Consider the following 27721-nt stretch of genomic DNA (forward strand, 5'->3'; position numbering starts at 1 on the left):
AATTATCAATATAAAGCAAAAAAAACAAAAGTTATATAACTTATGCAGCCCAATCAAAGTATGCCATGTGAACCAATCATGGTACAACATCACCAAATTTCTTATTTATAATATATAATAATTTATGATAAATAAGAAAAAAAAATATTTCTATAATAATGACATAGGTTACTTGTTAATGTACACCGGTTCGGGATCTAGTTAGTGTCGTTTATGTGTTTAATGTTGCATATTACTCATTTTTATCATGTATTATTATACATCTCTACGATGGTAATTAGCTAATAGATATGAATAAGCATGATCTTGACTTGCTTATTAACCATTATGATCTCGTGTGTATAATTTATACGGAACACATTTACTTGTTATAAAGGCGTGAGTCTTGTAGACAATAAACACTATTTTTCTATAACCAAACCATGTCCCACACCTAATTATAAAACTGTGTCACATACCCGATCCAATACCCTTAAGGTGTCGAGTATACCCATTAATTTAGTTGAGACACCCGTTAAGATTATCAGCTACATTTCTTTTTCTTTATTCTTTTTACCTTTCTAATTTTTATATAGTTTTATGCTTTTAACAACTACAACAAATTAAAATATGATAAATTACATAAACATCATCACTATAAAAATTTAATTTATCTAAAATGTGTTAATTTTATGACAAAACATAAGTTCACGTTGTTCTTTCGGATTTTCCAGACTAGGTCTCGGATAAGCCTCGGCTAGAGCCGTGTCTAGGACCAGCCTCGGGCTTTAGCCGGTTTGTAGGTTTGTATACCTATACACAATTATGTGACTGATTTACCACTTAGAATAACGGTCTATAAAATGTTCAAAAAATTTGCTGCCAAGTGTATATACATCAAGTGTAACACTTCCAACTTCTCACCTAAATAACAAAATTAATTGGCTAAAAAGAATATCAGTCACTCCATATGGTTTGTAGCACCCCCCTTCTCAGCAAAACCGAGGCCGGTTCGAATTCACTAGGATTCGTATCATGGTTAGAATCTAGACCGAAAACATAAATAACTAATCTACCCTGGCAAGTGGCTTCTGATTGTAACCCTTGTTTGACCTTTCAAATAGTTTATCCTTTTGTTTTCTTTTCTTGTCCATTTTAATCCTATATCTTTCTTCCCTTTCTCTTTCATATACACCTTGCCAATGCACCTCCCCGGTTCTAGGCCATAACCACCTTTCATATGGGAGGTCACCATCATCAGCCACCTCGGCTAGATCTTCATCCATGCTCTTTAATAAAGTGGCATTGAAATATTTGGTCCACATGAACCCTTTGCGTTGTTCAATAGGGTGTTGTTCTTCCAGTGACCCTGAATTTGGGTCTATGTAAACCATGGTTCGACCACTATGGTAAGCCCAAACGTTGACCAGTAGTTCCAATAGATGACAATAGCAATGTCGCTTCTGTATTTATAAAAACGAAAGCCATTATGAGTATAGAAATCCAATCGCAAAAACGGGTCGGTCAGGTTGTATAACCAGTAAAAACGGGTTTTAGTCAGAGGGTTCTCGTTGAAACAGAAGACTTTAATTTTAGTATGGAAAACAGTTTTTAGTCCATTTTTAAAAAGTTATATGTGTTTTATGATTATAAACACGATATGTTTACAATTATAAACCTAATCATGGAATAAATGCAAAAAAGGGGTAAATTTACACAATAGTAACCACGTTTTCCAAATGTCCAATAAACCACAAGCTTATTTTGTTCCTCTACAGTGACTCAACTTTCATTAGGTGTTCCAATCCAATGTAAATTTTTTATAAATTTTTTTATAAATGTAAAAAAAATTACTATTAAGTATTAAGTGAGGCAAATAAAATGTATGTGAATCTTGGTTACTATTTATTAACTATTTTATTCCAATTTGACTTAAATTTAACAATTATGATATTAGTGAATCTTTTTTCTTCAGTGTTACCTCTTACTCGGGTTAGTTGGAAATAAATTGTTAATGGTTACCAAGATTCATGTGTTTCATTTGCCTCACTTAGTTTTTTTAATGTAAACATTTATAAATAATAACTATGCAGGATTGGAACACCAAATGAAAGTTGAGTGACGTTAGTGGAACACTTGACAAACTTGATTACTATTAGGTGAAGTTTACCAAATAAAAACCATTTCAGAAAACCTTTTAACTAAATTGAGCAGTTCCATATTCAGCTAAAAAAATTCCGCTTAACCCGTTTGAGGTGAAAACTGATTCATTTTCTGGGTCTAAATTGTCAAACCCGTACAACTTTTTAATGTCAAGTCTCATAGAAAGCCAAAATGAATATCTAAAATTGTTAACTATACCTCACTGACTGAAGATCCTAACATGCAGTCGTTTGTTGCACTTGCATTCATGTGCAAACTGTCCAGAGAATCAGTAAACATCCTGTCACAGAATCAAATGATTTAACACTGAGACATGTACACGATATTATTTGGATTCTATTTGTTTGTAACTGGTTTCTTAATTTTCCAACTTTTAGGTACCATCTAACGATTCTATATATAACATAAATGCATACAAGATTTAAAAGATGTGAAGTTGTAATTTTGATAAAAAGATTACCTGGAAAACATCATGAATTCTAGAAAAGAAGGTGTTGGCATCGCCCAGCTGTGCAAGGAAGACCAGTGGCCCCCACCTTCTGGCATTGGTGGAAGGGCTTCAACGTATGATGGCAATGCATACATTTGACGGAAAGCATCTTGAAAAGCCGTTCTGTATGCAACAAAGAAAAGCAAAGTTTATACTAATATTACAAAAAGAAAATATTATTACGTTTGTTGTGGTTCTCAAATGAACCTGCAATTTCCCGCATTTAAGATGTCACACAGAGACCAAAATGTTGAAACATGTTCGCTCCCTGCAAGTTCTCCATCCATGTCTACACGTGCCCAAAAATATACCACGTCACCTCTATGTTTCTGTTGTACTGTTCCTTCTAGAACTCTTTCAGCTTTTGAAGACAAAGATAGCTGAAACAAATATAAACAAATTAATGCATGAATATACATGTGCAAATATTATAATCCCACAAATTATATGTCTACCTTCCTTGCAGCAGCACGCCATGATTGAAATCCAATCCAAGGTCGCTTGTGAACATTATCCACCTTATTTGCAATTGAAAACATGCCACCCATTTCAAGAATAATATCTCGGTAGTAAGACTCGTTTAAAACAGAAAGCCTTCCGACTGCATCCACGTCATCTGAGCTCAATCTTCTAGATTTTGTAGACTGAAAAACATACAAAACTAAATAATTATCCAAATAAATAAAAGCCTACGAGAACTGTGAACTAACTTACAAGACTTAACCCACGGTACAAAGAACCATGATGCAAGAAAGGCCAAGCCCCGACCCCATTGTAAACCTCATATATGCATAACGGTTGACCAGTTCTCTCTAGCTCTCCTTCATCTCTTTCATTCGCTTCATATTTTAACTTTTCGGCTCGTTTGGCATCACGGTATAATTCTTCCCACACGCCATAGCTTTTATCGGTTCTCCCTTCGATCTACATGAAATAATAATTGATGACAAAAAAGAAAAGGATGGGACAAATGGGTTGAGTAAGGGTCAAAATAGACAATTTTATATTTTCTTTGATACAAAACAGAATGGCATCCATGATTATTAAGTGTTAAATGTTTATGTGCAAAAACTCGACTTTGGACAACTTTCAGCATGTTTGACCCGTACCCTTTTAGCTAATCTTTTAATATTGACCCATTCATAAGTCAACGCGTCAACATTACCACTTGTAAAGATCATACCTCTTCCAACTCTATTCTCTCAACTTCTTCCAAACTATCTATTTCATGTAAACCATCCCAATCCAATTCAGTTAGAGCATCGTCTCCCATTATCTCAGAATCATTCTGAGACATTGTTCTTGAAGCCAGTAACGGGGTCATATGTTCCTCAATATCATAAACAACACTTGTGCTTCTTGTGGCTTTCATCAAATTCAAATCTGTCATATGACTGAACCGCTGATCTGTTTCATCCAAGAATAAATCCCATTCCCATTCCACCTGTTCTAGTGGAGAAAGTAATCCTGGAACAATGGAATCTGATGGAAGTGTTAGAACATTATCTAGAAGCTTCACATAACCAGCAATGCATTCTGATGCCTGCATGTTTTTAGCAAGACGCTTCCCTGATGAAGCAATGGTGCGTGCATAATTTGACAGTTTTCCTTTTGATATCAGAAGCAAAAAAGCTTTCATCAACTCATCAGGATTGTCTTTTGAAAACACAATTCCATTTTCTCCATCTACAACCTGAGAATTGATAGATCTTTATAGAAAAGAATAAAAAAAATGATTTTTAAAAATATATTAACTTACAAATTTTGTTATGATGGGATAATCAGGGGCTATTACTGGGACGCCAAGGGTCATGGCTCTAGTAAGTAATGAAGGAAAGCTTTGTTCCTCTTGAGAGGAACCGTATAGAACAATATCAGATATTAATATCATTCCGTCCACGTCACCATCTAAACCATAGTGTCGAACAGAATCATGATGGAGACCAAGATGACCAGCAATATCCTGTGAAAATATCATTATCATATAAAATTCCATTTTGAATAATTTACTTAAGATAAAGAAAATGAATCATAATGCAACCCATTTTCAGAGCCAATTCATTATAGACTCAAAATACCGGCTTTTTGGATAGAAATACTGGATTATAGTTAAGATGATGATATCCAAGTTTCACTGAGTACACATACATTAGAAGATTGATAGAATGATATATGCAACATATATCATGTCACACATCTCAAGAATTCTATTACTAATGTACTTAGATTGCAAAAGCTTGATAATGAAAATAAGCGATTTTAATGGCAAGTTGATCTTATACATCACAAAGATGGAAGAATACAAAAATATGGCAATTGAATTGTATACCTGTAAAGCATCATTATAGGCACTACTGGAGTTCCCACAAACAAATAAAAACTTAAATGATGGCCCAACATCTCCTTTTCTTGCATAACTGGTCAACAGAGGTCCTAAGTTATGCATTGCAACAGCATAATCCCATGATAGCTCATTGTAAAAGAAAGAACTCCCAACAACCAAAACCAGCATATCATCTTCACGAAAACCATATTTCATCCTCAGTTGAGATTTTGAGTTGGCTTTTTGGTATCTTTCAGCTGCCCATACATCTACTGGTGATCCAGGAATCACAAAGAAGTTTCCAGTGTCAAGCACACTATATAACATCTGACACATGCATAAATCATAATTGAGAAACAAAGTAAGAGTGTTATATTAATAATGGCAATCAATGTAGGAAGTTACCGGTAAAGAATAATCAGAAAACACAACAACATCGGCCCGTGTAAAAACCTTTTTCCAATATGAGACTAAAGGTTTCCATCTCATTTCTTCATATAAAGGAAGACGGTTTGCTAAAGTGTCTTCTTGAATTATCCAGATAAGTTGAACAGAGCAGAAGGGCTCCTGCATAAAGCTGCATAGATATAAGATTCACAAATAAAAAAAACAACAAAGATCTGCTTTTATTGTGATTCCATAAGGAAATATTTTAATGATTCATATTAATGACAGCTTACCTTAAAATAGCATCATGTGCTTCTAGAGAGTATACAACAATGCCATCAAATCTACAGCAATAGAGATAACATAATTTAATTTAATTTAATTTAATATTTTCTTCAACATAAAGAGATAAATTTCAAGCAAAGATAAGAACACGAATAAACTACAAAAGTTTGCTGTGGGATTGTGTGAGCTGCAATAATCATAGCATACTGTTAAATCGTTGATAAATCCATTGGAATAGAGAGAAAACATACATTGACCAATCAATATGACCATAATTTTCAGGACTTAAGACTGAAACTTGGCCTATAGTCTTCTCCCAGATTGGTCGTGTTTTGATATCCTCTGTAGCATATATCTGCACAAAAGAAGGGTTAAGAACACTAATCTTATCAATCTAGAATCAGATTACTTAATCTTCCATACAGGACACTAAACTCTACATCCATATTTGACAGAAAATAAGAGGTGCAGAAGTTTTAGAAAATAACCTGAAGCATATAACCCAATCCACGCAAATTCTTCATCACAGTAAGAAGCATCAAGGAAGATGGATCATTCTTCATGTTTCCTAAGATCTTAAAATAATCAAATATGAGATCCTGAGTGTTCATGGATATATTTACTCATTGGAGCATAAAATATGTTCACTGGACCAGAATGCATAAAGCAAGATGGAAGCTACTAATATCAATAATGACAATAAATAATACGGAAAAATTACCAATATAGGCAAGTGGACTAAATTTTTACAAAACTACGCAAAGAAAAATAGCCTTAGGCTACAAAGGCGCCTCAGCGTATTTCAAGGTTGTATGGGACAGTGTGCTTAAGCTCCAAAGGTGTCTAAGTATCAGTGTATAGGCTACAAAGGTGCCTCATCGTATTACAAGGTTGTATGGATAGTGTGCTTCGGCTCCACTCTCCAGAGATCCTAAGAGTCTCCGTTGTGGGAGCGCTAAAACGCAAGTCACCCACCAAAGCCAGCGCCAAACCACAACACCACCATTATCACTCCGGCGCCAAACCCATTTTGCCCCTCCAGCGTCATCCCATTAACGCCCTGCCCCCTTTTGGTAGGTGGGGCCCACTTCAAACTCACTAATCATATGCAAGCACACACATACATACACACACACACATATATTTATTTTATTTTATTTAAATATTAGTAAAACAAGGTTAAACCACAACGCGTAGTTAAGGATGAGCTAGTTAAAACTTCACTGTCTACGAGGCAGTGATGTGGCGTTTTAACTAGACCCTTCTAGTTAACCCACGACACACAGCCTAAGCATATAGGCTACAAAGATGCCTAAACATATTGCAAGGTTGTTTGGGGCAGTGTGCTTAGGCTCTAGAGCTGCCTAAAGGAATCATGTCTCTCTCTCTCTTATTGGTTATGCACTTATGTCTATTTTAGTCTTTTGCCTATATTTGTAAAGAAATTTATTCCACTTGTCTATTTTGGTAATTTTCCCAAATAATAATCCCTAGATATTAACTAATCATTTAGTATTTAAAGTTTTAAACAGCCAATGCCAATGGTAACACAATAGTATTTACAAACATCAACATATCAAAACTCACAATTGCAAGGCGAGGCGACCGAACTCCAACGCCGGGCTTCCTCCTCACCCGATCACTCTCAACCCCTCTCTCCCTGACCGAAACAAACCTCAACGAGCTCCCGAACTTCAACCCTTCCCGAACCGTCCTCCCAATCTCATTCCCACCCTGCCGGAACACCAACGAGCCAACCGAGCTCTGCAACACCATCGACGCCAACGCAAACACAAACACCACCACCAGTATCCACACCGTCGTTCCCCTGATCGAACACACCTTCCGTGGAGCCACGGATCGGGTTTTCTGAACGTTGGATCGACGGCGATCGGATAAGCTGGATGCAGAGGATGTTTTGTGTACGTGTTTGGAATTAGGTTTGGAATTAGGGTTAGGGTTTCGTTTGTAGCGAGATCGGTCTCTGATTGGGTGTAAGCTGGTGGAGTCGTCGGTGTCGTCTGGACCGGGTGAGTTTTGGCCCATGGTTTTGGAAATGAGTTAATTGAGTTGACTCGGTTTTAGCATTGGAAGATATAATAATAATAATAATAATAATAATAATAATAATAATAATAATAATAATGGTGAATGCGAGGATGAAGGATTGATTAATTAAACAGAGTGGATGATGATTCTGTTAGTGATGGTATATAGATATAGTCTGTGTGTATGTATATGTGAGTTGTGTTTCGAGAGTGACGGTGATGAGATCTGATGTTAATATTTTTATTTTATTTTATTTTGTTATAGATAGATGTGATTAAATTAAGGAAAAAAATTAGTGATTGTTTTGTAATAACTTATAAGTGTGAGTGTAATCAATTACATATGGTTACTTATTTTCTTTTTAACCAGTTGAATAAACTTTTAAAAACGTAAACTCATGATATATGGTTTTCATGAATACAAACAAACGGTATTTTTTTTACGTTAATCGGGAGCTGAATGCAACATAGCAAAATGTCGTGTATCTCACTAAATGAAAATAACCTCCATGGGATATGGACTTCACCTTTAAAGAAATGAACGAGTGAAATGAATGAACTAAGATCTCCCGGTTTTAAAGTTTTTTTTTTATCGTTTTCAGGTCATCGATACATCGGTTAATAGTTAACTTTTTTTTGTTTACTGGTAGTCTTCTATTCACTTGCCCAGTTGCGTCCAATCACATATGGTTGTGGATTTTTTTTCACTCATTTATATTATTTTTTTATATTTTTTAAGTGGAAAGTTTTATTTAAAAAAAACAAACAGAACATCACGCAAAAAGCCTAAAAAGTACAATGAAAATTAAAAAAAAAACATGCTATAACCAACAACAACGAACGTATGTTCTAATTCCTTGTTTTCCAAGTAAGCCAAAGGAAAACCATCATTATCGATTGAATTGTCACCCATTTTTCTTTTCCCACATGTTGCTTTAGCAAGCACTTTAGAATTTCTTGCATTGAATTAAACCCACTTAACTCGGTATGTTCACCCATGAGAAAAAAAATGCACTTTAGTAGTTCCAAGTAGCGAAAGGATGATTTGATGTTTCCGAAAAATTTCTACATAAGCCATGATTGGTGTTCGACATGTTTATGTTTCTAGATGCGAGAGTCATACGCGTAGGTACACAGTTTAATAATGCCTCACGTCATTCCAAATAAAACAGTTCACCTTGATTATCATTCATCTTATTCAACATTATCAACATATCAAAAGGTGATAGCATGGCTCATGTATAGATAGTTAAATATGTTGCAATAATCGTATGTTGTCGCTTGGTAGAAAAATAAAAAATATGTCATTAAGGAGCACCTTGTTACCATGTTAAATAGCTGAAAACATTTCAATCTGGCCACAATACATTAAAATTACTTGTACTTATCAACATTTTATGTTTTTATTAGTTGACTAAGAATATGATATTTATTAATGACTCAAGTCCATACTTCAACCCGTTATGACACGTTACCAAACTTGATCTATCCGTTTTGTGACGCTTAAATGAGTCTAAAAATACCTCAATTATATAAGTTCATTTTGAGCCTTCAAAAATGTTGAGCCAACCCTCTTATGATGAATTAGTGACCTTCTCATGGAGATAAGCACGTAAGCATTTCAGAAAACAATTTGTACTGAAGTTGCAATTAGTCATTTACTCGATGAGTGGTATAAAATAAACACTAGTAAAGAAGTTTGGTTTCATTTTGGGCCGAGGCCCACTTCTTGTGGGTGGGCCAATTTCATGCTCGACTTCATTCAACATCTTCCTTGCCATATTTGCTTTGTATTTGTTTTTTTTCAAATAAACTAAACAATTTAATTAACCTTTTTATTTGATTACATACTAACCAAGTAAGCTTTCCATTAAACCCAACTATTAATAGTTAGTCGACTTTACTAAATATATATCTTAAATAGTAGTTAAACTGCAGTCAAATTGAATAACATTATATAATGATCTTCATTATAAACGAGTATCACCAAATATTCTATTTAAGCGAAGTAATCTTGCACAAGACCAAGTATGTGTAGCTTCACAGTCTCTAAGTACATGAATTATTGGCTTTGCAACATCTTCAACTTTTGATTTAACATTGCTTGTGTAATTGCAGAGAGAATTGTTAGGTGTGAAGATTCGTATCAATAGACGATGAGTAATTGGAACTTGATGATGGTAATAAACTAGATGATGAGTGTTAAAAAAAAGTTGGCATACACTTTAGATTAAAATTCATGAAAAATAAATATTTAAAGATTGACGTAAAAATATTGAAGATTGGAATTTGTGTGTGTGTGTGTGTGTGTGTGTGTATATATATATATATGGCTTATAACATTTTATTCTTTTTTAAAGTTGGATGGATATTTTACCATATATATAGCTGATGGCCACAAGATTATCTAAGGGAGTGTCACACGAGCGGCTTTGGCACCTGACGCCTAACGGTACCAAGGGAGGTAGGCTGATGTTCCTGACAATCCCGTAGCTCCCCGCACCCCACTCTCATAACGTCTACCCTAATAACTTTTTAACATCATTTTAGATATAGAAAATGGAAACATCTACTCCAGTTATAAATTAAAGCTATTTCTATAGTTAATTTAGACTTTACAATTTCCACTTCTCATATCCATAGAAATAAAAACCAAGATTTGAACCATTACCCGGATCTTGGATTCATTCACTTTGTCTTGTCAATCACAACCGAGTTTATCCATATCACCTTGTGATGTTTGATGGCCATATTCTATAACATTTACGAATTACTCCATATTTTGTTTGATAATTGCATTGGACCACATGATATGATATCAACCTTAGCCTTTATACTACTTCACCCCACATACTTTACAAATGTTGTGGGTAATGGCCCCATGGCCATGGATCTCACCAGATAGTATCACACTATCATGTCATCTTAAGTTTGGAATTTTAAAGAGATTGTTTCAACATTCTAATAGTACTATCAACTCTTTTTATTTAAAAGTTTGTTTAAGTATGACAAATACAATAATGGAAATTTATTTTCTCTTAAATATTGGTGCTTGCAAAATATCCTTTTTTTTTTGTTTTCTAAATCACACATGATAATCAAATAAGAAACTCTGAAAGTCTGAGTACATATTTGCTCTTTTTGTTATCATGTCTTATTTTCTCTCTTCACTTGTATTGCGCAATAAGATACCATAAAAATACAAATTTTTAACGCATGTTGCCATGTCGAATTCATATACAGGTGTTTATTGAATATTTGAATGCGTTTTCAGGTTATCCCAATTCAGATATTCAGGTTAAATTCGGATTTTATAGATAATATATAATAACTAAGAAGTTCAAGTTAATATATTATTCAAATATTCGGGTCAAATTGGTTCAAAATGCACCAACTCCCATATAATAAAAAAAAGGAAAGTAATTTAGTTCGGATATTAAACCGTTTCAAAAGGTTGACAGAAAAACGCTTTTGTTTTGTTTGTGCCGAATGTCCATATCTTTAACTACCACTTAAATTTATTTATGTTACTACCATTCAATTAATGAGCATCCGTGTCGCAACATATTCTAAAAAGTTATAATCTCAACCACATGAATCCAAAATGGTGTATGCACATGTATGGTTTTAATGGGTGGTCGGCAAAGTGATTGCATTATATGGCCGATACGTATACAAAAGGTATGTTATCAAGATTGAATTTTATCACTTATAGTGGACGTTTCTTGATTGGACCACAAATTACGATCAAGTAACCGATTTTTAGAATGGCCACATCGGTCTCGTCACAAAGACGTTCGCTCGGCTTGTAATCGCCAAGTCCCACGCTAGAAACTGAGCTCGTATTCAACTTGAGCCGTTGAGCCAACTCATCGCTCGAATTAACTATTTTTATTTTTATGTTGTTTTGTATGTTGGTAGTATATAATATGTGGTCTTTGGATAAGTGTCAAATAACGAGTAAAGTATGTTTTCGTTCATGTGATTTGTTTAAATATGCGGTTTTATTCCAATAATTTTAAATTTGTGATTTTCGTCCATGTGCTTTCATTTCACTTGTAATTAAACCCGACCCCACTAACATCGTTAAGTCTGATCGTTAAACTCATCAGTGTGCCACTTCACGTTAGGGGCAATTTTGTTCTTTTTTTCCCCAAATACACCCCAACGGCCAACCCCTCACATGAGGGGGCTTACGAATTAGGACTGTAGATTATTTGGGAGAAAAAAAGACAAAAGTGTCCCTCACGTGATGGTCGCGCTAATGGGTTTGACAACACGGCTTAACGGGGTTAGTGTAGTCGGGTGTGAAATGAAACCATATGAACGAAAATCGCAAATTTGAAACTATTTGACTAAAACCACATATTTAGACAAACCGAATAGTCGACTCAATAACAATTTAACAACTCGAGCAAACAATTATACAAGTGTCAAATTAAATCGAAAGACACAATATCAAATTGCTAATATACAAGAAATTAAAATAAAGCATGTGAATTTACTTGATCAAACAGCTGTCGATTTGAATTCGGCTCAAATATTTATACGGGGCAAGTATTTTGAGCTGAATAACAAATGAGCTTTTACAAAGGTTACTATGAAGTATGAACAATTTGCAAGCCATGAATAATTAGCGACTAAAGATTTTGTGTATTAATATGCAGTTTTTTCAAACTATTTTATCAAATTTGTGTCGTCTCACATGTCTAATAAATTTTAAGTATCTTAAAAGATAAACCAATAAATAAACCGGTTAAATATATTCAACAAACTGCATTCACCTTAATCATATTTTTGTAAAAATAATATTAGTATTGTTAAATTATGTAACTTATTATAACCTTTTAACAATAATATAAGTTATGGACTAGTAAAAGAAAAAAAGGTGTTTTCCATACGCATTTCTACCGGTGATATGATACAACACCGTTCCAACTGATCCGACCAGTATATGTTTTTACATTCAGTAAATGTATATATGTATGCACTATGCACATAATTACTTGTGGTACAAGGAACTCCTTTGTTGCTAAAATAAAACTTGTCTTCTGTATAATTCATGTATATCGCATGTTCTTTTTCCTTAATAAGATTGTTCCGGTTGTTACGACTTTCTAACAGTTAAAACGTTTATCTTCTTGTATTTGGGAACTAGAGATACATATTTCCATGTAACTAAAGAGGTGCTCGTTATTAGAGGATGATTACAAAAAATATGAGATCACAAAGTATATCTTATTAATATATGTTTGATATCAAATATAATTCTAATATAACCATCCTCTAATACTCGTGTGATGCGGCGGGGAATACATAAATTGTTAGTCACATAAAACTATTACAATACGATACTCAAATTAAAGAGAATAAAATTTGTTTTTATGGTGTGATCAAATTAAAGCGAATAAAATGATCATTTTTATGGTTTAACTAAAGTTGGTATAATACGCAAAAGTTGTGGCCGTTTAAATTTTGTGAGGGAGAAGTTGGTTTAAGAATGAAACTAAAATAAATATACAATCAAATTCGCTTCGACTACTGCCTCAACGCCCAAGACTGACAATGTTTGGGTTTTACCATCATGAGTTTTACCGACTAGCCCGGCGCAACGCGCCGGGTAAAACTCTAGTTAGACTATAAAATAACTCAATAAGCTCGCATTTTAACTTAAATGATTTAGGCCTGGTTAAGCATGTAACTCACAATACAGAAAAACTAATCAACCATGAGAAGTGACCGACGATTGAAATTAACTAAAAAACGACATTGACGAGCGACGGCTTGGAACCTTGTATTAGTTTATCGCTCCAGTTACTTTTTTTTGTTATTTGTCATCACAATTATCGTCGATATTTGAGAAAAAAAAACATAAAACCCTTTTTTCAGTCTTCATTTAGGGTATTTGAAATCTCAAAGACAACCCTGATTTTTATATTTTCTATAACCCAATTTCACATCAATCTAAGCTCGTTGGCTTGGAAAAAATAAATCTATAAATTTTGCATTGTACATAAAATTATTATTATGGAATGTTCATTGATACCATGAGTGGCGTAGCCAGAATTTTTTCCTACGGGTACGGAAAATTTCGAAGAACGGACGACCTATTATTTATCACTTAGATTTTGAGTTTTCTACGGGTTCGGTGTTGAAATTTCTACTGGTAAGATGCCAAAATCTACTATTATAATAAATAAAAGCCTATTTGTGCCACTTGGCATCTAATTATACTATATTTGTGACACTTGGCAAAATTTTGTTCAATTATTAAAACTTTTTTTAGTTCTTTAAATTAAAAGGATAATCAAAATTGGTAAATGATTTTGTAATCGACTCTTTCTTTAAATATGTCCCTCCATTTATGAATTAATTATTTATTAACTAATAATAATGGTGTAGCATTGTAAGGTAAAATTATTGTAATTTTTGAAACTCCAAGAATAGAAGTATCTCTACCGGACATGAGTCACATGAGCGTGTATTATTCTTCCATGAATCATCATCATCATAATTATTTAAAAATACAAGATTAAAGGACTTGGCTTAAAGAATCAGTGCTTTGTTTTTATCATTTCAGTATTACAGTAATATTTATAATTAATCATATTATATATACAAGTATCCAATTCAAAACTAATTTGAAGTAGAAAATTGTGAAAATCGCACAAACACTTATACATCATGCATTAAAAATATAATCACATGTAATGAAAGAGAGTATGTATGTCTATATTTGTGTTTGTGCCATTTTGCAAGTTTTTATTTTCAATCATTAAAACTTTTTCTTTAAAAAATATCAAAATTGGTAAATGGGTATCCCGTAACAAACCTTTTGTTATAAAAAAAAATTATATTAATTTTCATATAATTTATAACACACATGCTGACTTTTCGTGACTCCCTAAATCATATATGATGTAATTGATTTTCTCCCTTAATTGTATCATATAATCTCAAGCAATTCCATCTATCAAATTACAGTTTGAAATTTTATCTAATCAAAAATCAATCACATAATCTCAAGCTATTCCATCAAATCTTAGTTATGTCGATTTATCTGTAAATACTTTCATGATTTCTCCAAAACTCGATAATAAACGTCTAAGGTTTACGATTTGTTTGCATGTTTGATTTTGGTTGATTTTATGAAAATCTAGGTTAACGTCTTAAATTTTTTACAATATATTGAATATGTTAAATAGTATTTTCTAATTTCTATAACTATATATGTGTTTTTATTGATGGTTATGTTACATTTGCTTATATCAATGGATCTTTGAACCCATAGGGTTCCCATGTAATTTTCAAATTGGGGAAAAATTTATGAGACTTTACAAACTTAATAAATTTGATGTAAATGTTACGCTTATGACTAATTTTGAGAACCGGGCACTGATACATTTGTAGAATATGTCTACTTTGTTGATAGAATTGATGAATTGTGTAATATTTTGTCTTTTTATATTATAAACGAAACGGTGTTAGAGATCTATGTATTACTTCTTATTTGTGTAGCTAACTTATTTGCAAAGTTGACGTACATTATTTCTTGTAAAGAATATATAAGTAAAATAAATATATGTATCCATTTATGGATAATCATATGTATTTCATAGTTTAGCATGAATAACTATTTTGTTAGATTATATTGGGTTGTCCATTTATCACAATCATCTGATCATCTTTTTGATAGTTTATCATATTTTGTTTGTAAATCAAACATATATAATCAAGCATATGCGGATACACTTGTACACACTTTTTCAGTAGGACCAAGTTTCTTTAGGGTTGTGATGTATCTCGAAAAACTTTATATGAAAAACATGTTAATGCATTTGTTTTTTTTATACTATTTATGAATCAAAATATTTGACTAATGATATTCTTTTCTTATATAACTAGGGTATAGGCCCGCGTGACACGCGGGTGGAATAACAAATCACTAAACATAATCAACTTAAACATCAATTTAAACAAACATATATTTCTTTAACTATTAAAACTTGATAGATTTACATTGTCACTAAACCAGGGCCGGCTCCGAAATTATGAAATTTTTTTTGGGCCAAAGGCGAAATTTTTTTTGGGCCTTAGGTTAAAAAAAAATTTGTTTTAAACAATTTAATTTTAAGTGGGCTTACTTACTACTTAGTTAAGATTTGAGTTGTGTAAAAAAACTTATGTATAATTATAAACATAAAAATGTTTCAACTAAGACTAGAACCAACAACCTCTTAGTTAGATGTCATACCTCTTTACCACTAGACCAAGCTATTGGTTATGAAATTATGTTGAAATATTGATTATACATTATTTTTTATTATAAAAATACATAAAAAAAATTTAAATTTTTTTTCGGGCCTAACGGGGTGTCGGGCCTGTGGCTGTCGACTACCCGGCCACACCCCTAGGCCGGCCCTGCACTAAACACATCACCATACCAACCAAAAATTAATAGATTTACATTATCTTAATATTAAAACTTTCAAATTACAAGAAGTTAATTAGAGCATAACAACCAAAACACATCAACAAAATAACTAATAATGTTCTTTGCTATTAAACCATCATCAACATCTTGAAAACTTCAACCAAAAGAAAATCACTTTTCCTAACACACCCGAAAATTGTTACAACACAATAGCAGATTATATAAAATATAAAGCACACAAAACAACATGTATAATAATTAGTAACATATAAACATTACTAAAGTTGTTATATGGAACCAATAAATCTTAACTTCCAAATTATAGTTATTAGAAAGTGTAAAGAGGTGTTGACCATCTACTACTTGTGTTAAATCTAACAATAATATCTAAAGAATTTATATTTTACCTTAAAGTTCATCATCAGACTCCAAAATGTCTGGAAAATCTTCATAATCACTTTCATAGTTACAACATTCTTCTAACCGTTTCACCTTCAAACTCACTTCCGCTTCCAACTCAAGATGTGCAACTTCTTTTCTTGCATTAGATAACTTCAATAGGTCAAGCTCTCTCAACATGAGCAAATCATCACATGACAATAGTTGTTTAGGTTTAAAATTCTTATACTCTTCATTCTTAAACCAGATAACAACCTTGTTTTGATAAGGGTAAAAAAACAACCCACTTACATGTTCATAAGGTAAAATCTCTTGCTGAAGATCATAAAGGAAATCATGTAAAACATTTATGAGATTTGTTTCTTGTTGACAAGGAGAATTCTTCCTAAGACCAATCTCATGAATTTGATGTTTAAAGAGGTTGTTGAACATCATGACGGATTCAATATTATCTTTTTGTATCGTGAATAATTCAAGGATCCAAGAGTTTTATTTTAAGCAAGATTTTTGACATAATTAAAATATTTTAATACAATCTTGAATAATTCAAAAAACATTAACCTATAAAGTATTTTGAGATTTATAAACTTTTAATGCGAGTTTTATTTTAAGCATCCATTTTGACATTATTAAATGGTCTTCATCTTACAACTATTATACCCAAAATTATGCGTAAATTAAGGAACAAATGGTTTTATTTTAAGCAATAGTTTTGACATAATTAACATATTATTATAATATAATATTGAATTCAAATTCAATTAGAATCATGTAACCATTAATTGGTATTTTATTGGAATTTTAAAAAAATCTTGATAGTCTTTTGATATTGGAATATTTTTAATGACGGATTTTTAACTTCAAATAACATTATGTAACCATTAATTTGTATTATAATGGATGTTTAACCTTAAACTTAAAATTATTTTAGGTTAATGTATATATTATAAATTTAGTAAAATGTAAATGTCATATTTATATAAAAAAGAATAATTTTACATAAATTATGAGACATTAAATTGTTATGTAAGTTCAAATACAAAATCACACAAACACTAACAAAGATAAATAAAAAGTTAAAACCTTTTTATAACTTATAACATGAGAAAAAAACACACATTAATTAAAAATTAAGCATCTAATTAAATCAACATCCAAAAATTGCAATCTATAAGGAATACTTCAACATGCATAAAGTCCGAGACCTGAAAAATTACAAAAACATATTAGTAAATATAAGGGGTAATAATAATATTTTTCATGTTTTTATCATAAAATCGGTTGCTAAATAAGTGTGTGTGTATATATATATATTTAACTCTAAAAAGTTTTGAAATATAATTTGTTATTATGTAAATGTCAATTGCGTTGACATTGATGATTGGCAGTGATACTAAATTTCAAATGAATCAAAATGATTAAAATATAATAAATGAACTTTAACCTAATAATACAAGATTGATTATATAAAAATCAAATAAATTACATAAATTGTGAAAAATACATGAATAATAACAAGAATATACATCAATACTAAACAAAATAAAAATCGTATCAACAAATCCCCAATCCATGAAATTAACTATATCAAGTTGGAGACATAACCTGAAATGAGAAAATTAAATATTAATATTAATATCATAGTTAACCAAAATATTTGAAACATAAAAAAAGCTATTAAAAGGGTAGAAGCTTACAATGTTGCAGAAAATTTGATTATGAAAAATATGAAACGATTATGTGAAGGGTTCTAATTATATGGTAGGATGTGAAGAATATACATTTTGGTAAACGTACTATGTATAGAAACTTTCTAAACATAAGTTTGAATATAATTAAATCGGTTTACTGTAAATATTTTTTTCCTAAAATAACCGATTAATTATATTGAAAATGTATATTTAGAATTGTTTACTATATTTAAGGTTAATCAAAATCAGTTAACAAAGACAATAATAAGTTGCTTAATTTAAAAATGAAATAATAATAATAAGAATAATATATAAACATTAAACTCTATCATTAATTATCGTTTTTATAGTCAAACATTATAATATATTTGAATTTCAAATTAGTGAAAAATAAAAGATTAGTGTAAAATAAAGGATTAACATTTTTAGAAACTTCTAAAATATATTATATTTGGAAAAGTAAAAGATTGATCATAAAACAAAGTATATTTAGAATCTATGATTATATACTATTATATAGTTTTATTTAATATTATATAAAAACATAAATTATTTTCTTAATTATAGTTTTTTAGTCAAAACTTTAAATATAATACGTAATAATTTGAATTTGAATTTCAAATTATAGTAAAAAAGTCAACTAATAATGGAATCAGTTATCACTATTAATATTTGTATAAAATTCTATAATAAATTTTATTTAGAAGATGAATATTATAATTTAATATGTATCTTAAAAATCAATATTATAATTTAGTTTAGTAAGTTTAGTATATTTATAATTTACTAAATGTTAATAAAAAATTAGTAATTTCATAATTAATATTTCAGGAATATTAAATTAAAAATTAAAGATCATAACCCAATAAAACATTAAACAGTACTGAAACAAAACTGGCCGGAAAAATATAAAAAATTGGACAAAATTTATGATTCTTAGTATTTAGTAAAGAAAAAATAAAAAAATCGGACAAAAAAATAACATAAGTTAGACATAATTTTAGAACTGAAAAAAAAAAACAATAAAAAGTTGGGCCAATTTGAAAAATAACATATTTGTGTTATAACATTGATATTATGGAACATTATAATTACAATTTATAACCGAATAATTTAAATGTGTCTTAACGGAAAAACGAAATAATGATATTTTCCATGGATTAAGGTGATTTTTTATTTAGAACCTAGAAGAACAACATGTAAAACAAAAAAAACAGGAAAGAAAAATATAAAACTTCAAATAAATATAAAAATCCATTGTTATAGGTATAACAAATAAACGGAAAAACTTACCAGAAAAATTTAACGGAAAAACGTAAATACGTCCACATATTAGCTTCATCGCCGTTTTTGATTTACAACCTAAACTGATTTTAATAAAATCAGTTAACAATGAAAATAAAGATAAAATGTTAGAGGAAACAATAACCGGAAGCAAAAATAATGTTGCCGTATATCAACAATCGGAAATTTTTTATAAAATATAAACTTACCGGAAAACGATTAATATAAATCTAGATCTAGATTAGTCGGAATATTTGAGAGGAAAGAAAAATATAAAACTTCAAATAAACAATCATTGTTATAGGTAAAACACATAACCGGAAAAACTTAACGGAAACACTTACCGGAAAAACGTAAATACGTCCACATATTAGCTTTATCACCGTTTTTGATTTACTACCTAAACTGATTTTAATAAAATCAGTTGACAATGAAAATAAAGATAAAAAGGTTAGAGGAAACAATAACCTGAAGAAAATATAATTTTGCCGGAAATACATATATCAACAATCGGAAGTTTATTATAAAATATAAACTTACCGGAAAACGATTAATACAAATCTAGATCTAGAGTAGCCGGAATATATTAGAGGGTGAAAAGAGATCCGGCTAATAGAGAAAAAGAGAAAAATATGTTTAGGGTGAAAACTTATGAATTATTAACTCAAATATACATAGGATTTATTTTCATTTTTGAGTTAATTTACATTGTCCACTTCCAATACAATGTTATTTTTAACATATAGAATATATTTTTCATTCTTAAAGACATCAAGATAGCTTAGTTGGATGGTTTGTGTGCTATGTATTAAGACTTTCATCTCGCTCAAAGCCCAGGTTCGAATATTAAAGCACATGAGAATGGAAACATGCTGACTGGATTGCACATGCAGACAGCCTAGAAGAAGGCCATGTGTCCACATTGTATTGTTATAATAGTATTTAAAGATGGGTGTTACCAATTATGCATGCAAAATCATATATAAACAATCTTTTTCTAGATTTTTAATAACTTTATCATGATTCTTTTTTTCTTTTGTAATTTGTAATTTATTTGACTTTATAAAATCTTTATATTCATTTATTAAAATCAAAATATTATCTATCCAACCCGTATATTACACTAATATATAACACTAAAACAAAAATTGGTACGGGTTCCACCAAACCCGTTCCTCTAAAGCTGCCTACGCCCATGAGTACCATGATCGAATGTTCGTTGCCTTCCTACAAAGATACAATCTTGTATTTGGAGATAAAGATCTCAGTAATAATTACTAAATACAAGGTAAGAAATATAAATATAAATCTATCACTATTAATAATTACTAAATACAAGGTAAGAAATATATGCTAAAAAATTGATTCGTCGTACAAGACGAGCTTTTTTTTAGCCGAGCTCAAGCTCAAAATTTCAGCTCGTTAAACATAACCGAGCCGAGTTAGCTTATAATAAAAAGTTAAAAACAAATAAAGTAAAGTATAGAGAGAGACGCACGTCATATTATCTCTATATCACCATTGCGTGGGTGTCTGCCACCTTTACGTTCACCACCACCGTTTTTGGAATGAACTTCTTTAATTAACACCACCCACAATATTATTATTATTATTATTAATTAATAATAATATTAATCCTAATAATCCCATTACATAATAATAATCTGTATGCGTAATCTCAAACCCATTCAATTCTTTCAATCGTTTCATTATTATTATTATTATAATTATTATTATTACATCGATTGTTTATTATAATTATCGCCGACATGGGTTTGAATCCGATCGGCGGCACGTCGGATAAAACCCGGTGGCGCGTGCACGACAATGGCGGTGGCGGTTCATCGACAGTGCACTATCTGTTCCTAACGTTTTTGTTGTGTAGTTCAGTTGGGGTTTTTTATATATTTTATTTGTTCAGTAACCCTAATTTGAATTACACGAATTCGATCGGTTGTCAAGAGGATAACGAGGGTTCGTGGGAGATTGGTGTTTATTATGGTGATTCGCCGTTTCATCTTAAACCCGTTGAAGCTGTAAGTTTTTTTTAATCAATTTGTGTGTGTGTGATTAATTTTATGCATTTTTGTTTTGTGGGTTTTTTTATGTATTAAGTTAGTGTTACACTGTGACAAATTGGGTTCTTTTTGGTGGTATATATTTGTTCATGTAATTAGTTTTAAAAAAGATTGATTTTTTTTGTTGGGTGTAACTTATTATAAGTTTTTGCAATTAATTTGTGTGTTTTGTTATGCATTTTCTTTTTGATTTAGGGATTTACTTTGATTACAATTGTTTTAGTGTTAATGTTCCATAATTTGTTTATGTTACACAGTGATAAATTGGGTTCTTTTTGGTGATTTTAGTGATATATGAAGTGAGAACCAAATACATTTTATTTGATCAAATACATATTATTATTAACATGAAAACAGTGATATTTGGTCGTATTTGCTAATACACAGTGATATTTTATTTTTATAGGTGTTTGCTATTATTTTTGGTCGTATTTGCTAATTTTCGATTATGAGACGTTATAAGTATTTGTTGATTTATATTTTGTTGTTATTATTAGATTTTTTTATTTTGCTGTTATAAGTATTTGATGGCATTTGTTGTTATTATTTTGTTCTTGATTTTGATTCATTTGTTGTAAAATTTAGGTTTTTATTTTGTTATTATAAATAATTGTTTATGTAGATTGGTATTGTAGTTAGTATTGTTTCTTACGTTCTCTTTTTTTATAAATTGGTCCTGTAATTAGTATTATAAAGATTGGACTTTTTTTTTTGGTGGGGTTTTGGTGGGTGTAATTAATCAAAGAAATTGGGTTCTTTTTGGTGGATTTTGTGATATATGAAGTGGGGTGACACTGTTTTTGGAATTCTATTTATGAATTCTGTAATTAGTTTTTAAAAAGATTGGATTTTTTGTGGGGTTTTGATGTTTAAACTTTAAAGTGGATGAAACACTACTTTTATGATTTAGGATCAAAGAAATTGGGATTTTTTTTTATATTTTATGCTGGATTTTGTGATATATGAAATGGGTGTCACTGTTCTTGGATTATTATATGTGAATCCTATAACTAAATTTAAAAAAAAGATTGGATTTTTTGTGTGGGCTTGATGTTTGAAGAAGGTATAACATGCTTATTGTAAGTTGGGAAGCAAATAAGTTAAAAAATGGGTTCTTTTTGCTATATTTTGTGATATATGAAATGGGTGAAACTGCTATTGGAATCTATATTTAAATCATGTAATTATTTTAAAAAAGATTGGATTTTTGTGGGGTTTTGATGTTTGAAGAAGGTATAACATGCTTTTTGTTAGTTGGGAATTAAAAAAATTGTTTTTTTTGCTGAATTTTATGATGCATGAAGTGGGTGTCATTGCTCTTGAATATTATATTGAATCATTTAATAAATTTTTAACAAAAATTGATTTTTTTGTGGGATTTTGAACTTTTGATGATTGCAGAGTATATAACATGATTTTTGTGAGTTGGGAGTCAAATTAATCAAATAAATTGGGTTCTTTTAGCTGGATTTTGTGACATATAAAGTGGATGTTACTGTTCTTGATTAGTTGATTGTTTATATGTGATTGATATAATTAATCTTAAATAGCCCTGCTTGCGGTGCGCACATATGATGTATATATGTGTGAACCCTCGGGTGGGCAAAAGTGAAATTGCACTAATTTTGACGTTATTTTACTAATCTCGTGAAAATAACGTTAAAAGTGACGGACGGTTAATCAGGCATCATGTAGTGGCGTTGATAGCTGAAAGATAAGGGTACATGCACCGATCAGCCGGTGTCCCGATGATTGAGTGCTATGTGCCTTATGTCCTAGGCTTGATGCAAAACTACTATCGAGCCGGGGGTCTCACCGGAAGCAGCCTCTCTATCCCTATGGGGTAGAGGTAAGGCTGCCTACATCTTACCCTCCTCAGACCCTACCATAGCTTTGCTATTGGTGGGATATACTGAGTACGATGAATCTTAAATAATATTTTTTGTTGTATAAAGTGTGTCTTGATTTGTTTGTTGCAGATGAATATATGGGATAATAAAAGTGCAGCATGGCCTATAGCAAATCCAATTATGACTTGTGCTTCAATTACCGACTTTGGGTTCCCAAGTAATTTCGTTGCCGATCCGTTTCTTTATGCTCAGGTAATGTCTTTATCATTCTTTTATATGAATTTTGAATACTAAAGTATTTTGACGCGTGTCTAATCCGATTATCACGACTTGAAGCTGTCAATACTATGTTTGAGTGGTAGTATTAATGTCATTATGATTATGGTTTTGCGATTATTTAGGTCCAATTGTCAAAAGTAATCGGATTTGAAGAAACATGCGCGAAGTAGTAATAAAATTAATAATTGAGCTAAATGTGAAACTATTTGGCTATCATTAGCTTCGGTGGTGTTCGGATTTATTTGTTTTGGTAATAGAGATTTTAATGTTATCATAAACAGTAATTTAATTATAGTGATATGATTCTCTAGTTATTACATCTTGACACCGCGTTTAAACATTAACTTCTACAACGCCTTTCCTTACAACGTGTTATCTAGTTTATATTATTTTATACCTCATAATCGACTTCCAAAACACTCATCCAAACACCTTCTAAGCCTAAATTTGTCGTGTTTCATAGCTTTTTTATGTACCGATATACTAATGTTTAGCATTTAATTATGATTCAGGATGATATTCTTTACATGTTCTTCAAAACCAAGAATCCAGTAACAATGCAAGGAGATATCGCGGTTGCAAGAAGCACGGATAATGGAGCAAGTTGGGAACAAATGGGCATGGCCTTGGATAAAGATTACGATCTTTCACATCCATACGTATTCGACTACAATCATCAAGTAAGATCCTTTGTTTAGTTAGTACATGGTCATTTGGTAATCAACCATTAAAGGCCATATATGAACATTAATTTCTAACATTTTCATGTTATTGAACAATTTTTTAAAGATATACATGATACCCGATACGAGTGGAAAAGGAGGCGTTCAGCTTTACCGGGCACTTAATTTTCCGTTACAGTGGAAACTTGAAAAGATCATCTTGGACCGACCGCTCGTTGATGCAGTTATCATACAACGTGAAGAAACGTATTGGCTTTTCGGTTCTTATGTAACAGACAACAATCTTGAAATCTGGTATAGTAACGACCCACTCGGTCCATGGACCCCACACAAGAAAAACCCTGTTTCCGGACCACGAAACGGTGGCCGACCCTTCATCTACAACGGGAATCTTTACCGGTTAGCCCATGATGAACGCGTTCGTGTTTTCAAAATCGAAGTTCTGACAATAAACAATTACAAAGAAGTAGAAGTTGAGTTGGGGATTGAGAACCCGGCAAAAGGTAAAAACGCATGGAACGGGGCCCGTTCGCATCACCTTGATGTTCATCGGTTAAGAACCGGGAAGTGGGTTGTGGTTGCAGACGGGGACCGGACCTTGTTTGGTGACGTGACTAGGAGACGCGTGGTCGGGTGCGGGTTAATCGTAACCGCGGCTTTGATGATTTACTTTATTTGTTGGCTACTTGGGTTGGTCAAATGCTTGGTTCCGGTCAACCGCGGTTTGAAGAAGAGAAACAGTGCGGGTTTAGTATGCGAGAGATTAAGATTGAGGCTACGGGTGAATATGAATATAAACCCGAATACTTTCAGTGGCAAGCTTGCTTTCTTCTTTCTTATAATATTATCCATCACGATAATGTGTGTCGGGTTCGGGTACGTCTACGGAGGAAACGGGGCCGAAAAACCGTATTCGGTTAATAATCGGTTTTCTCAGTTCACTTTATTAGCGATGACATACGATGCGCGAATGTGGAACCTGCAAATGTACGTAAAACATTACTCTCGATGCACGTCGGTTCGTGAAATCGTGGTGGTCTGGAACAAGGGGAAGCAACCGGGCCCGAACGATTTCGACTCCATGGTCCCGGTTAGGATCCGTGTGGAGGATCAAAACTCATTAAACAACCGGTTCAAGCCTGACCCTTTGATAAAAACCAAAGCGGTTCTCGAGCTAGACGATGACATCATGATGAACTGCGACGATCTTGAACGTGGGTTCAAAATTTGGCGGGAAAACCCTGATCGGATAGTCGGGTTTTACCCGCGTCTGGTGACCGGACCGTCGTTGAAGTATCGGCCCGAGAAACACGCGCGGAAACATAATGAGTATAATATGATTTTGACCGGGGCGGCGTTTGTTGACCATGACGTGGCGTTTGGGAGGTATTGGGGGAAAGACGCGGAAGTGGGCCGAAATATGGTGGATGAGGTTTTTAATTGTGAGGATGTTTTGATGAACTTTTTGTATGCGAATGTGACGGTGGTGGGGCCTGCGGTGGAGTATGTGAAACCGGCTTGGGCGGTTGACACGTCGAAGTTTTCGGGCGTGGCGATTAGCGGGAACACGCAGGCGCATTATCGGGTGAGAAGTCAGTGTTTGGAAGAGTTTACAAGGTTGTATGGTGGAGTAAGTGATAGGAAGGTTGAGTTTAGAAGAAGGGATGATGGGTGGGATTTGTAGAGTTTTGGTATAGAAGTTTTATTATTATTTGGGATAGAAAATAAGTTATGAATTATTAATGTGTTTATACAAATGAATAAAGTTGCCTATTATTTTTAGTTTGTTGTGGACTTGTGGTTGCTTGCCCTCATGGAGAATATTATACATTCGACGATTACTCACGGATCAGTGACAGATCGTGTCGTTTTTAGTGATTGTTATTGCAACGTATGGGCCTGTTAATCTGATCAATGACAAATCGTGTCGTTGGTGATTCTCTAAGCTTTCATTTATCGTTGCAGGTTGAAAACAGTCATGACGTTGTTACGAAAGCCTTTTTTACTTTGTATTTCTTCCATGTGGTTGCTAAAATATTTTGTGCTAAAAGATGTACACAAGTTGTCTATTGAACGTGTAGATTATGTAGCTAAAATAATGACGATGTGTAGGAACAAATATCATTGCACCGTGACAAATTGTCTAGTTTTATTATTTCATAATCAATTAAACATAAATAATATAAGACTATAAAAAACTTATCACACTAGTGATATAAAATGTCATAGTTTTGTATTTAGATGAATTGTAAACATTTTAGCCAATAATGTGTGACTATTGACATGGTTAAAGATAAACTCTTTTAAGTTCAAACACGACATGATACCTTTTTCAAACATTTTGTTAATATAAAGATGGTTTTAAAATTAACGTTTCACTTGCATGGGTAAAATAATAAATAAGCACATCAACGTGAAATACTCTCGGCTTTGAAAAATAATAGTTAGATTCAAAGGATATCACAAAGTTGGTAGGTTTAACTTGAAAGGATGAACCATATAAACTACTGTTGGGTTTCAATGGTGGCTCGGAACGAAAACGGTCAAGAATGTTAAAACCGTTTTAGTTATAATTTCGTTTCGTTTCGTTTCGTTTCATAAATAAAAAAATTAATCAATATTAATATTCAAATATATATAAACGAACTATTAAGATACGCAGCGGATAAACGATTTAAACGAACCAAAACCGAAACCCAAAACCCGGATCCGATTACAACGTTAAACGAGTACGATTAAACAAATAATAAACAACCATAATTAAGTTTATCGATATACCTCGGTTATCGAAACCGGGAAGACACCGAAGGCTAACGAAACAAGCTAGAGAAAACGACACAATCAGATCTGACAACCTCCGGCAACAACTGCGGCAAGCGGCGGTGAAGGCGGAGGTTACGGTGAGCGGTTGCGGCGGTGAAGGCGGAGGTTACGGTGAGCGGTTGCGGCGGTTCCGGTGAGCTGCGGTGACAACGCGGGTGACCAGAAAGTGCAGCAGCTCAGCGGCTGCAACAGCAGTTAAGTGCAAGCTAATGGCCGGCGGAGGCTGTGGTTGCCTGAGACGGTAATCCGGCGGCCGAAAACAGCTCGCCGGAAAATCGGGTTCGCCGAAAGGAGCCGCAGACGGACAGACAAGGGCAGTGAGCAGCACGAGTAGCCTTTAAGGGCTATGGTGGTGATATGCTATGTCTAGAAACCGGAGAGGATGATTGGGACGAAATTCCGGTGGCCGGAAGTGGCTGCCGGAAAAACGACTTGCCGGAATGGAGGTGGCTGTTAGGATTTGTTGTTTTGTAAAGTTATCTTATAATAATATTATCATATACTATATATAGTAATATTATTAGG

The 27721-nt window shown here is 32.5% G+C and overlaps 2 protein-coding genes across 2 annotated transcripts; one reads left to right on the plus strand and one right to left on the minus strand.

The window, feature by feature from the left end:
- Positions 1-746: 746 nt before the first annotated feature.
- On the minus strand, positions 747-7725 carry LOC143592279 (uncharacterized). Its single transcript, XM_077072227.1, has 14 exons — positions 7215-7725; positions 6116-6202; positions 5879-5982; positions 5636-5686; positions 5361-5532; positions 4962-5282; positions 4392-4595; positions 3816-4325; positions 3347-3556; positions 3088-3276; positions 2840-3012; positions 2603-2755; positions 2341-2422; positions 747-1442 (listed from the first exon to the last, which is right to left on the minus strand). The coding sequence occupies exons 1-14, from the start codon at positions 7671-7673 to the stop codon at positions 1047-1049; spliced, it is 3111 nt and encodes a 1036-aa protein (XP_076928342.1). The 5' UTR covers positions 7674-7725; the 3' UTR covers positions 747-1046.
- A 13421-nt stretch (positions 7726-21146) lies between these two features.
- Positions 21147-26199, plus strand: LOC143592280 (glucosamine inositolphosphorylceramide transferase 1-like). Its single transcript, XM_077072228.1, has 4 exons — positions 21147-21519; positions 23541-23663; positions 24203-24370; positions 24480-26199. The coding sequence occupies exons 1-4, from the start codon at positions 21253-21255 to the stop codon at positions 26055-26057; spliced, it is 2136 nt and encodes a 711-aa protein (XP_076928343.1). The 5' UTR covers positions 21147-21252; the 3' UTR covers positions 26058-26199.
- Positions 26200-27721: the final 1522 nt, after the last annotated feature.

Source organism: Bidens hawaiensis, unplaced genomic scaffold (assembly GCF_021521415.1).
Source record: "Bidens hawaiensis isolate Kalapana, Puna unplaced genomic scaffold, B.hawaiensis_p1.1 tig00040661_1, whole genome shotgun sequence".
NCBI classification, from domain to species: Eukaryota; Viridiplantae; Streptophyta; class Magnoliopsida; order Asterales; family Asteraceae; genus Bidens; species Bidens hawaiensis.